The sequence below is a fragment of the Tachypleus tridentatus genome, chromosome 7 (assembly GCF_004210375.1).
Source record: "Tachypleus tridentatus isolate NWPU-2018 chromosome 7, ASM421037v1, whole genome shotgun sequence".
In the NCBI taxonomy this organism is placed as follows: domain Eukaryota; kingdom Metazoa; phylum Arthropoda; class Merostomata; order Xiphosura; family Limulidae; genus Tachypleus; species Tachypleus tridentatus.
This window is the reverse complement of record NC_134831.1, coordinates 87,947,840-87,962,282: the sequence shown is the minus strand read 5'-3', so window position 1 is coordinate 87,962,282 and position 14,443 is coordinate 87,947,840. Positions and strand designations below refer to the sequence as shown.

General features: G+C 29.2%; 1 protein-coding gene across 1 annotated transcript in view; it reads right to left on the bottom strand.

Moving 5' to 3' along the window:
- Pi4KIIIalpha (phosphatidylinositol 4-kinase III alpha) overlaps window positions 1-14,443 on the bottom strand; it is a 104,148-nt gene that overhangs the window by 50,682 nt on the left and 39,023 nt on the right. Inside the window, 5 exon segments of the mRNA XM_076512915.1 lie at window positions 1,339-1,463; window positions 3,243-3,396; window positions 3,901-4,030; window positions 4,879-5,013; window positions 11,263-11,368. Coding sequence (XP_076369030.1) covers window positions 1,339-1,463; window positions 3,243-3,396; window positions 3,901-4,030; window positions 4,879-5,013; window positions 11,263-11,368 — 650 coding nt within the window.

Genomic DNA, 14,443 nt, shown 5'->3' with positions numbered 1-14,443 from the left:
CTCACAACTATAGTGTAATGTTATCTCACTGCACACAACATATACAACTATAGTGTAATGTTATCTCACTACACCATATACAACTACAACTATACAACTATAGTGTAATGTTATCTCACTACACAATATACAACTATAGTATGCACAATATACAACTATAGTGTAATGTTATCTCACTGCACAATACAACTATAGTGTAATGTTATCTATAGTGTAATGTTATCTCACTACACCATATACAACTATAGTGTAATGTTATCTCACTACACAATATACAACTATAGTGTAATGTTATCTCACTACACCATGATAACTATAGTGTAATGTTATCTCACTACACAATATACAACAATAGTGTAATGTTCTCTCACTACACAATATACAACTATAGTGTAATGTTATCTCACTACACAATATACAACAATAGTGTAATGTTCTCTCACTACACAATATACAACTATAGTGTAATGTTATCTCACTACACCATGACAACTAATCAGATGTTTGATAACTACTGTTACATTTACTGCTTACTCTTGAAGTGTAATTGGAAAAAGCTATTCACTTTTGAAACATATCTAATAATGTGCAATTATTGATGAATTTTGGCTGCATCTCCATAATGTTGACATATGCATGAGAAATGCTAGTTTGGTAATCCTGGTTTAGACAAAGAATAAGACCTAGGTGAACTACCCCTCCCTCTACCTCTGCATACCAGGAGGTTTAAAGATTTGGCTGTATGGAATGTTGATACAAAAACCACTAAATACAATTCATCTACTGTTTCATGTGTATTTATCCTGAATGTCTAAAGTTTAAAAAGAAGAAATTAAGATTAAAAAAATGTGACAGTCATAAAACAGACCTACATACACAAGGCAATGTAAGACACAATACAGCTATTCCATGAAACAGTAAATAAATTTATTAACAGGACTAGCAACAATGAAAGTAACACCTTTTAACACTTGGGACTAAATTTAGCACATAGCCTAAACTTTATGTAGCAAATCCTAAAATACAGCTTCAGAATTAAGAAGTTTTTTTTAGATAGGAAATAAATATATGTAGGAGTGTGTGTGTGTGTGTGTGTGTGTACTGTACTGTGTATCTATATATATACACACACTTTGCCTTACACTGGCAAAGGACTTAAGTATACCTAACACCATGTATGTTTCATTAGAAATTATACAACTATTTTTTTTTACAAATAATTAATTGTAATTAAATGTATTTCCCAATAATCTTTATGCTTGTCCATACACAGATTGTGTGAAATTCTTCACACTATATAAATAGTGACTGAACAAAACTTTATTTTTCCACCCCTACCTGTCAACTAATCCTGACAGATATTTGTCTGCCACCCTCCGTATTTGTTTATGTGGATGATTAAACTTCATCAAAAGAAAAGTTGCATGTTGTTCCAGTTCTTGGTCTCTCTTGTCATTTTTCGGCTGCCAGGATTCGATTAAGTAAATTGATTTTATTTAAAAAAAATACTTCTATACATAATAAAATTAGAGGTTGATTACTTTATATATAAACAATGTATGTGTGTTAATATTTCACAATGTCAAGCTTTTATAAAAAAAACTACTTTTTAGGGATAAACTTAGAGAAAGGCTGGTAGGTAAAAGTTTGAAATTTTTCCAAAAAACAGATTACTGAAAGTTTGGGAAACATTCAGTTCAACATGCTGACTCATACTCGCATAAAATCAACAAAAAAAACACAAAACATTTAAAACAATAAGTTGCCAGTATTCAACAATGTCATGACAACACACTCAATCACAACAGACTTTTTTCTTAAATGCCCCATTAGACCAGAGCAGTTATCATATTTCTGGAGATACATACACCAATGATGACATTTTAACTTTGCATCTATTGGTTTTCTGAAATTTCAGTATTAAAAATATAAACCTTATCAGAATGATTGTTTGTTTTGGAATTTCACACAAAGCTACTCGAGGGCTATCTGTGCTAGCCGTCCCTAATTTAGCAGTGTAAGACTAGAGGGAAGGCAGCTAGTCATCACCACCCACTGCCAACTCTTGGGCTACTCTTTTACCAACGAATAGTGGGATTGACCGTCACATTACAACACCCCCACAGCTGGGAGGGCGAGCATGTTTGGCTCGACTCAGATTACGAAGCGCACGCCCTAACGCACTAGGCCATGCCAGGCCCCTTATCTAAATGAATTCTCACTTTCACTGTATCCATACAACAACCTATCATTTACATCAGGTCAAGGTTGACATCATCAGATCAGCATTCCAACATGACAAAAATAATTTTCTTTTCAATTTTAGTGGATTTTGGAAAATTTTTAGTTTTTTTCAGAAAGGATTAAAAAAATTAATAAATTTTACAAATTTAAGAGCCACTGGGAGTACTCTTCATTTATAAAGATTAGATTTTTTTTAATCTCAGTTTATGAACTAGTAAAAACAATACCACTTGCAAAATAATGAATGGCATAAATTTTTTTTTTTATAATTTAGGCCTAACTGATATAAATCTCCTAAGAAGACCAAACCCTGTAAAAAGTAAAGGGTTTAATGCAGAAACACTATAACTAGAGATAGTAACAAAAATGATGACTTTACACAATTTTTGACATGATATATGATGTTTAAAACTTATATTTTAATTTATACTGATATTTTAAATACATTTGATTAAGCCTAACTGTAAACAAAGTCATTAAACAACGTTTTAAATGTAAAATTTGCACTTTTAACTAACTTGTGACTTCAGTTTCAACTAATCAAATTTACTTTCCATTCTTGTTTATAGTTTTATCAGAAATAACAATGATACATAAAATTTGTTTATGATAAAAATTTCAATTTAAAGCAATACAGAAAATGTAAGAATAACTTTCTCTTCAAAATTTTTACAAATTTATTGAATGTTTTGCTTATAAATATAATGAAAATGCATCAAAGATTTTAATAATCCACAATATCTTTACAACAGCTTAACAAGTAAAAGAGGAATGTAACTTCAGTAATGTCTTGGAGTAAATCTCCAAGTGCGAATGCTGCTAATGTAATGCCTCATTTGCATATAGAGCTTGAGGATTTGAGCTGTTGCACAACTATAGATTCATTCAAAAAGCATGAAATTACAAAGCTATACAAGCTTTAACAACACTTCAAACATGAATGGGCTTTAACAAGACTTTGTACAACTGCTTATTTGGATGTACCATCTGAAACTTACTTTGTTAGACATGACACCCAGAAATGCTAAGAAAACCTTGTCTGCAATAGCAAGTATACACTGCCACATTCCAGCCTTGTCTTTTTGGATTGTTGGATCCTCCAAATACTGCATCATTGGATGAGAAGGAATGTTACCATAGGACTGTTGGGCTCTACAGTAGACAAATGCCATCAAATACATAAAATATTTCATTCATTTTCAATGCTGTTATATTTAAAATGGAACAACAAGTCAAATTTATATATTTTAAAAGTGACTTTGGAATATGAAGTCTTTCATTTTAATTATTTAACAGACAATTGTAGAATTTATTTATACCAGACTTTATCCTTGATAATAAACAGCTAACAACAGAGGTAGGACTTGCACTGAATGAAACTAACCTTATGCTTTAAAACATCTATGTAGATATCTTCAACTAAAAATTAAGGTGGGACTTGCATTGAACAAAACTAATGCCACTTTAAAACATCTATGTACATACCTATTACTAGGAGTTAAGGCAGAACCAACAGTAAGCAAAACTATGTACTTGTCTACAACTAAAAGTAAACGTAGAACTAGCAGTGAAAAAAACTAACCTCAAAGTTTAAAACATCTATGTATGTATGTACAACTAAGAGTTAAAGTAGGACCTGCACTAAACAAAACTGACCTCAAAGTTTCTATTTTGTACACAGACAGTAAGTATGTGCACTGTGGAAAACCCATCTTGTTGATTAGTGGAGTCACTTCTGTTGGATGGTCCAAGTGATTTAACAGCTGGTTTCTTAGTTCCTGTAATTCTGCCTAAAACAACAATAGCAGCCCATCAAATGTTTTATTCAGAGCTCAGAAACAACAAGGATATTATAAATGATTTATACTCATGAAATTACAGATATGGATAAAAGAGCCAACTTACCCCAGCAATTCCACACCTGTACATTTTTATAACAGTAAAATTTAAATTATAACTAGTGCAATCTGTATTTCTAATTCTCAAGGCTTAGTAAGAAAAAAAATTACTTATAACAAAATATTATATCTTTTACAAGGTTGTGTGTGTACATATATATTCCTTAAAAACAATGACACTTCAAAAATTTCAAAAATATAGCTTTGTGAAGTGAATTACTGTATTTCAGAGTTTCTTATTCATGTGTAAAGAGTACATTGTATTATTAAAATGATTTTAAATTGTCAAAATAAGTTACTTGAACAGGGGTAGTCTGCTGTCCTAACACAATGACAACACAACATAAAGACACAATTTCCATATTTAGTAAAAACCTATTAAAATTAAGTGTACATTGTGACATGTATATGCCATACAACAGTTCATTTCATTTAACCTGACTGAAAGAGTTGTTTTGTTAAAAATTATCCTAAATGAATACTATCAAATTATGAATTACCAAGTTACTTTTTTGTACATTAGGTTTATAAAAATAGGTATGTGAACCTTTTATGTTAATTTTCTGACATTAACTAATGTGTGAAATGAAAAAGAAATGACTTCAATTCTAAAACAAAGATGTTCTAAATAACAAAAACACCAACAATGTAGATTTAACATTATTTGTTTTCAATACTAAGTAAAGCAATTATTGGATCTTATTCTGAGGATTTCTAATTATAGTCACAAATTAACTCGCCCAAGAAACAGCTTCAGCTCTGATGGCAGAGTTATACTGTAATTCTGATCTCAGATGTTCTCGAGACACTAATAATGGAGACTTAGCAGCAATTTCCTTCACTCCCTCGTACCATTCCTGTGGCCATAGACCTGAAAATAAAAAACTTACAATCAAAAAACAGGTAGCCATAGCCCTGAAAATAATGAAGTAACATTCATAATTCTGAAGACACAACTGAGACGGCAACTTTAAAATGGCTATTTAAAATGCAAGATACAACTGTTATTCCCATTTAACTTCCTGTTAGCTATACATTTAAGAATAATAACAATGTGTTTTACCACAGACAATTTGCTTCTCAAAGACTAGAATCTTTTAAAATCTTTCTTTTCAAATAATTTTTCTAATAATAAAATAAGAACCATAAACAGTTTAGTGTGCCTTACATATGCTTTTATTTAACAAGTCAATACCAATGATGAAAATATCCAGGAATTAATAATATTGACATGAAGTACAGTGGATGTTTTCCATTTTATAATGCAAAACCTGCTCTTGCTATGGATGTTCAAAGATTAATATTGGTAGGATTACTTACCAGGTGCTACATGCTGACACACTGGTATTAAGCATCCTTCTCAAGACAGTTTTAAATTACGACAAGTTCTTAAGCATGTTTTGGGTTTAGTACTTGGTTTTAATTTGTGTTAATAATAAGGCAGAATACAAACTAAGGTAAAATATAAATTTGACAAACAGCACTTGGTTTTAATTTGTGTTAATGATAAGCCAGAGTACAAACTAAGGTAAAATATAAATTTGACAAACAGCACTTGGTTTTAATTTGTGTTAATAATAAGCCAGAATACAAACTAAGGTAAAATATAAATTTGACAAACAGTACTTGGTTTTAATTTGTATTAATGATAAGCAAACTAAGGTAAAATATAAATTTGACAAACAGTACTACAAACTAAGGTAAAATATAAATTTGACAAACAGTACTTGGTTTTAATTTGTGTTAATAATAAGCCAGAGTACAAACTAAGGTAAAATATAAATTTGACAAACAGTACTTGGTTTTAATTTGTGTTAATGATAAGCCAGAGTACAAACTAAGGTAAAATATAAATTTGACAAACAGTACTTGGTTTTAATTTGTGTTAATAATAAGCCAGAGTACAAACTAAGGTAAAATATAAATTTGACAAACTACTTGGTTTTAATTTGTGTTAAAATATAAAAAATATAAATGACAAACAGTACTTGGTTTTAATTTGTGTTAATGATAAGCCAGAGTACAAACTAAGGTAAAATATAAATTTGACAAACAGTACTTGGTTTTAATTTGTGTTAATAATAAGCCAGAGTACAAACTAAGGTAAAATATAAATTTGACAAACAGTACTTGGTTTTAATTTGTGTTAATAATAAGCCAGAGTACAAACTAAGGTAAAATATAAATTTGACAAACAGTACTTGGTTTTAATTTGTGTTAATGATAAGCCAGAGTACAAACTAAGGTAAAATATAAATTTGACAAACAGTACTTGGTTTTAATTTGTGTTAATGATAAGCCAGAGTACAAACTAAGGTAAAATATAAATTTGACAAACAGTACTTGGTTTTAATTTGTGTTAATAATAAGCCAGAGTACAAACTAAGGTAAAATATAAATTTGACAAACAGTACTTGGTTTTAATTTGTGTTAATGATAAGCCAGAGTACAAACTAAGGTAAAATATAAATTTGACAAACAGTACTTGGTTTTAATTTGTGTTAATAATAAGCCAGAGTACAAACTAAGGTAAAATATAAATTTGACAAACAGTACTTGGTTTTAATTTGTGTTAATATAAATTTGATAAGCCAGAGTACAAACTAAGGTAAAATATAAATTTGACAAACAGTACTTGGTTTTAATTTGTGTTAATAATAAGCCAGAGTACAAACTAAGGTAAAATATAAATTTGACAAACAGTACTTGGTTTTAATTTGTGTTAATAATAAGCCAGAGTACAAACTAAGGTAAAATATAAATTTGACAAACAGTACTTGGTTTTAATTTGTGTTAATAATAAGCCAGAGTACAAACTAAGGTAAAATATAAATTTGACAAACAGTACTTGGTTTTAATTTGTGTTAATAATAAGCCAGAGTACAAACTAAGGTAAAATATAAATTTGACAAACAGTACTTGGTTTTAATTTGTGTTAATAATAAGCCAGAGTACAAACTAAGGTAAAATATAAATTTGACAAACAGTACTTGGTTTTAATTTGTGTTAATAATAAGCCAGAGTACAAACTAAGGTAAAATATAAATTTGACAAACAGTACTTGGTTTTAATTTGTGTTAATAATAAGCCAGAGTACAAACTAAGGTAAAATATAAATTTGACAAACAGTACTTGGTTTTAATTTGTGTTAATAATAAGCCAGAGTACAAACTAAGGTAAAATATAAATTTGACAAACAGTACTTGGTTTTAATTTGTGTTAATAATAAGCCAGAGTACAAACTAAGGTAAAATATACTTGGTTTTAATTTGACAAACAGAGTACTTGGTTTTAATTTGTACTTGGTTTTAATTTGTGTTAATATAAGCCAGAGTACAAACTAAGGTAAAATATAAATTTGACAAACAGTACTTGGTTTTAATTTGTGTTAATAATAAGCCAGAGTACAAACTAAGGTAAAATATAAATTTGACAAACAGTACTTGGTTTTAATTTGTGTTAATGATAAGCCAGAGTACAAACTAAGGTAAAATATAAATTTGACAAACAGTACTTGGTTTTAATTTGTGTTAATAATAAGCCAGAGTACAAACTAAGGTAAAATATAAATTTGACAAACAGTACTTGGTTTTAATTTGTGTTAATGATAAGCCAGAGTACAAACTAAGGTAAAATATAAATTTGACAAACAGTACTTGGTTTTAATTTGTGTTAATGATAAGCCAGAGTACAAACTAAGGTAAAATATAAATTTGACAAACAGTACTTGGTTTTAATTTGTGTTAATGATAAGCCAGAGTACAAACTAAGGTAAAATATAAATTTGACAAACAGTACTTGGTTTTAATTTGTGTTAATAATAAGCCAGAGTACAAACTAAGGTAAAATATAAATTTGACAAACAGTACTTGGTTTTAATTTGTGTTAATGATAAGCCAGAGTACAAACTAAGGTAAAATATAAATTTGACAAACAGTACTTGGTTTTAATTTGTGTTAATGATAAGCCAGAGTACAAACTAAGGTAAAATATAAATTTGACAAACAGTACTTGGTTTTAATTTGTGTTAATGATAAGCCAGAGTACAAACTAAGGTAAAATATAAATTTGACAAACAGTACTTGGTTTTAATTTGTGTTAATGATAAGCCAGAGTACAAACTAAGGTAAAATATAAATTTGACAAACAGTACTTGGTTTTAATTTGTGTTAATGATAAGCCAGAGTACAAACTAAGGTAAAATATAAATTTGACAAACAGTACTTGGTTTTAATTTGTGTTAATGATAAGCCAGAGTACAAACTAAGGTAAAATATAAATTTGACAAACAGTACTTGGTTTTAATTTGTGTTAATGATAAGCCAGAGTACAAACTAAGGTAAAATATAAATTTGACAAACAGTACTTGGTTTTAATTTGTGTTAATGATAAGCCAGAGTACAAACTAAGGTAAAATATAAATTTGACAAACAGTACTTGGTTTTAATTTGTGTTAATAATAAGCCAGAGTACAAACTAAGGTAAAATATAAATTTGACAAACAGTACTTGGTTTTAATTTGTGTTAATGATAAGCCAGAGTACAAACTAAGGTAAAATATAAATTTGACAAACAGTACTTGGTTTTAATTTGTGTTAATGATAAGCCAGAGTACAAACTAAGGTAAAATATAAATTTGACAAACAGTACTTGGTTTTAATTTGTGTTAATGATAAGCCAGAGTACAAACTAAGGTAAAATATAAATTTGACAAACAGTACTTGGTTTTAATTTGTGTTAATAATAAGCCAGAGTACAAACTAAGGTAAAATATAAATTTGACAAACAGTACTTGGTTTTAATTTGTGTTAATGATAAGCCAGAGTACAAACTAAGGTAAAATATAAATTTGACAAACAGTACTTGGTTTTAATTTGTGTTAATGATAAGCCAGAGTACAAACTAAGGTAAAATATAAATTTGACAAACTACTTGGTTTTAATTTGTGTTTAATAAAGAGTACAAACTAAGGTAAATTTGACAAACAGTACTTGGTTTTAATTTGTGTTAATGATAAGCCAGAGTACAAACTAAGGTAAAATATAAATTTGACAAACAGTACTTGGTTTTAATTTGTGTTAATAATAAGCCAGAGTACAAACTAAGGTAAAATATAAATTTGACAAACAGTACTTGGTTTTAATTTGTGTTAATGATAAGCCAGAGTACAAACTAAGGTAAAATATAAATTTGACAAACAGTACTTGGTTTTAATTTGTGTTAATGATAAGCCAGAGTACAAACTAAGGTAAAATATAAATTTGACAAACAGTACTTGGTTTTAATTTGTGTTAATAATAAGCCAGAATACAAACTAAGGTAAAATATAAATTTGACAAACAGTACTTGGTTTTAATTTGTGTTAATGATAAGCCAGAGTACAAACTAAGGTAAAATATAAATTTGACAAACAGTACTTGGTTTTAATTTGTGTTAATAATAAGCCAGAGTACAAACTAAGGTAAAATATAAATTTGACAAACAGTACTTGGTTTTAATTTGTGTTAATGATAAGCCAGACTACAAACTAAGGTAAAATATAAATTTGACAAACAGTACTTGGTTTTAATTTGTGTTAATGATAAGCCAGAGTACAAACTAAGGTAAAATATAAATTTGACAAACAGTACTTGGTTTTAATTTGTGTTAATAATAAGCCAGAGTACAAACTAAGGTAAAATATAAATTTGACAAACAGTACTTGGTTTTAATTTGTGTTAATGATAAGCCAGAGTACAAACTAAGGTAAAATATAAATTTGACAAACAGTACTTGGTTTTAATTTGTGTTAATGATAAGCCAGAGTACAAACTAAGGTAAAATATAAATTTGACAAACAGTACTTGGTTTTAATTTGTGTTAATAATAAGCCAGAATACAAACTAAGGTAAAATATAAATTTGACAAACAGTACTTGGTTTTAATTTGTGTTAATAATAAGCCAGAGTACAAACTAAGGTAAAATATAAATTTGACAAACAGTACTTGGTTTTAATTTGTGTTAATGATAAGCCAGAGTACAAACTAAGGTAAAATATAAATTTGACAAACAGTACTTGGTTTTAATTTGTGTTAATAATAAGCCAGAGTACAAACTAAGGTAAAATATAAATTTGACAAACAGTACTTGGTTTTAATTTGTGTTAATAATAAGCCAGAGTACAAACTAAGGTAAAATATAAATTTGACAAACAGTACTTAGTTTTAATTTGTGTTAATGATAAGCCAGAGTACAAACTAAGGTAAAATATACATTTGACAAACAGTACTTGGTTTTAATTTGTATTAATGATAAGCCAGAGTACAAACTAAGGTAAAATATAAATTTGACAAACAGTACTTGGTTTTAATTTGTGTTAATGATAAGCCAGAGTACAAACTAAGGTAAAATATAAATTTGACAAACAGTACTTGGTTTTAATTTGTGTTAATAATAAGGCAGAATACAAACTAAGGTAAAATATAAATTTGACAAACAGCACTTGGTTTTAATTTGTGTTAATAATAAGCCAGAGTACAAACTAAGGTAAAATATAAATTTGACAAACAGTACTTGGTTTTAATTTGTGTTAATAATAAGCCAGAGTACAAACTAAGGTAAAATATAAATTTGACAAACAGTACTTGGTTTTAATTTGTGTTAATGATAAGCCAGAGTACAAACTAAGGTAAAATATAAATTTGACAAACAGTACTTGGTTTTAATTTGTGTTAATGATAAGCCAGAGTACAAACTAAGGTAAAATATAAATTTGACAAACAGCACTTGGTTTTAATTTGTGTTAATAATAAGCCAGACTACAAACTAAGGTAAAATATAAATTTGACAAACAGCACTTGGTTTTAATTTGTGTTAATAATAAGCCAGAGTACAAACTAAGGTAAAATATAAATTTGACAAACAGTACTTGGTTTTAATTTACCAAATTGTTGTCACTTATTATTCCCAATTGAAATGTTAATGACACGGATCAAATTCTGTAAATGTTTAGATTTTTTGTTTTCTTTTTATCAGAAATCATAAACAAACATGAAATATCATATCAGATAAGACACTCCTGAACTGTTTAGAACTTAGTGTTTTGTTTAAGAAAAAAGCAAGGAAAATAACATCTCTCACCAGATTCTGTGGTGAACCCCATAACAACACAGTACAACCAGAAATCTCGAAAAAGTTTCAAGAGCCGAGGTTTAGGGTTACTTATCAATGGAAGTCGTTTGATTAACTAAAGAAACAAAGTGAATAAATAAATCAGAAACAATACAATAAAATACAAGCAAGACACCTGAAATAAAAATTATATAGCTATCGGTTTTTACATATTTAATTGTTACAAGACATTAGTATTAGGCCTATTACATTTTTATACAACACATACTTAATCTAATCTGTTAGAGGTTTCCAAAAATTAGAAGAGTGTATGACAATAACATTCCAACAACACTATATTTGTTTTGTCCACTGATGACACATTTCTCTCAATTCTGAGCTCTTAAGGATGGATAGGATACACAAATACAACATTATTTAAACACCACTTCTTTTGCAATTAAATGAATAATTTAAAATATTATATAATTTCCAATTAAATGTCAGTTTGGCAGGACTAATAAAAGATGTATTTTATGCTCTTCCTAGTAATATCTATTCTCTGAAATATAAAATGCTTAGTTTTAGAATAAAGAAGTTTTCTTTATTAACATATATTTATGAGCAAAACTTGACACGGTCTTTGTCAATCTGTACAAAAAATACTGCAAAAACTCTTCATTGTTCAAGTTGATCATTTTTTAAAGAAAAAAATGGGTACAAGTTAAAACATCTAAACAAGTAATTTTACCCACAATGTGATAAATGAAATACAATCTTGTATATTGTCAGTCATTCCTACTTTTAAAATGTTAGATTAATGGAAAAACAGCTAATCAGCATTACCAACTGCCAACTCTTGAGTTACTCTTTACAAATGAACAGTGGGATTGATCATCACATAACAATGCCCTAACAGTTAAAAACGTGTTCTGGTTCATCAGTCTCGTAAGATATCGAAGCAACATGCTGTAGCAAGTGAAAGGAAATTTTTTTTTTTATGGAATACAAGTCTGAAGAGATTATAATGCCATTATGTAGATTATTTGTCAGGCCACATTTTAGGTGCTATGTTCAGTTTTCACCTTCCATGCCTTAGAAAGAGAACTGAATTGTGGGGAAAACTTCAGAAGAGAGCTACTGAGGTGATACTGGGAATAGAAAGGTTGTTATACAAAGGTAATTCATAATCTCTGAACTTTTCTTTTGATAAAAGAAGATTTAGAGATGGTGAGGTCGAGGTGTTTAAGATTCTTAAAAAAACTGATAGCACTGATGCATCATTTCTTGTCATATTTAATGGTGAGTCAGTTTTATTCTTCTAACAGAGTGGTTGGTCTTTTGAATGAGTTGCTTTCAGATGTGGTAAATGCAGTTAATTTAAGAGGGTTTAAGAGAAAGTTTAATAAATATTTTAACGATAAAAACTGGCTTCAAATTTAATTTATCTAAATAAATAAAAAAATCCCTTTTTGCCCTTTAATGTTATACTATAGGGTTCAATCCCATGAACCAAAAATTGCAAGTTGAGCACTCTAACTACCAGATCATGTCAGGCCATTAGAGTGAGTTCATTAATATCCCAATATTCCAATTTTTCATGACTAACTTAATTTTAAATGTTGAATTATACCAAAATATCCTTTTAGACTCAACATGGTGCATGGGGAAAAAACAGCAACAAATGTTTGATATGAAACAAAATGTTATTCAGGTCAAATGTTTTAATGCAGTTGATGTAAAACAAATAAAAAATTTCATTTATGAACACACCAACAAATTCTAAAACAGTTATACAAAATGGTCCTTGGTAGCATACATACAGATAGTTGTAATAATAATCTACATACCCTGGTCATTCCCTCAGTCTGTGACCATGTAAGTTAAAAGCTCTTAAAACAATTCAGTTGAAGTGTGTGATTTGAAAACACAGATAGAGTCTAAAACCAACCCCTTCTGTAGAGTGTTACATTATCAGACATTCTGATTCATTGTTTTCCTATTTCAAATTATTAAAACATGTAAGGCATGAAATTTCACTATTTCAAAGAAAAGGAATTCTGCAGTTTCAAACCATATCAATAAAGTAAGTGAAGAACTGATTCTAAAAGATGTGGAACAGGTTAATTAAAAACAAGACTCTCAGTTGGACACAGTGAAGAAGGTTAATCTTTTCACTGATGTCAGGACAAATGTTTCCCATGATCATTCAAAACTGCCATGCATGGTGAGTGGGAGTAAAATTAGTTGTAAAGTATTTATTGGTATTTCACCTAACGTTGATATACGGTTTGATTCAATGTTTGCCACTCGGTCCTTCAGCAACCAACAAGATACCTAAGTAGTATGTACAAGAAATGCATGCTGACCATGCCCACATCACTAGAGCTGCAATTAGTAGCTGTAATTACTATGGATGCATGATTTGATGCACTTAACTTAGATAGCTTAGAAGATAGTAAAAGTGAGTCAAATGGTGTTCAAATGTGTTATGATGAAGAGGCAATGAGATGAGGTCGCTAGCCCTCTATCTAGTGATGATAGTCAAGATGATAAACGTGGAGTCAGCAGTAAACAGTATCGATGATGGAAAACATTTATCCCAGTTGGGTGGGAGGACAAAGATATGTTCCAACTCCACAAAATGTGTTATAAACCTTGAAACTCAATGGAAGTCAAATCAAAACCACAGCAATCTATTGTAACTAAACTAAAAACCTTCTCAAGCAGATAAATCACATAGGTATACAAAAAGCAACACCAGAATTGTGTTCATACATTTCTACCTAAATACATAACTGAAATAAAACCAAAGATTAATATACTGGTATTTGGCATGTGACAGAGATATGAATAATGTGTTTACTCAGATGGCTGCAAAAGTCAGGGCAATCCACTATAATCCTATCTCTGATACATGTCAAAAATGGAATAAGGTATGTTGTAAACATTTCCCAAGAGGACATATGATAGTTCTAGGTAACATCCTTCATGATCAACTTAAACATCCAGAAACTAAAAAAAACATATAAATATAACTTAGTATACTATGAGACTAACATGCTGACATCACTATACCATTATAAAATATAATCTTCACATACAGCCAATAAGGTATGGTTCCATTAAGATAAGGCATGTTGCCACATGTCTAAATAAATATGCAAGTACAAAACAGAATGCATGATATATCAGTTGCAACTATCTTCTA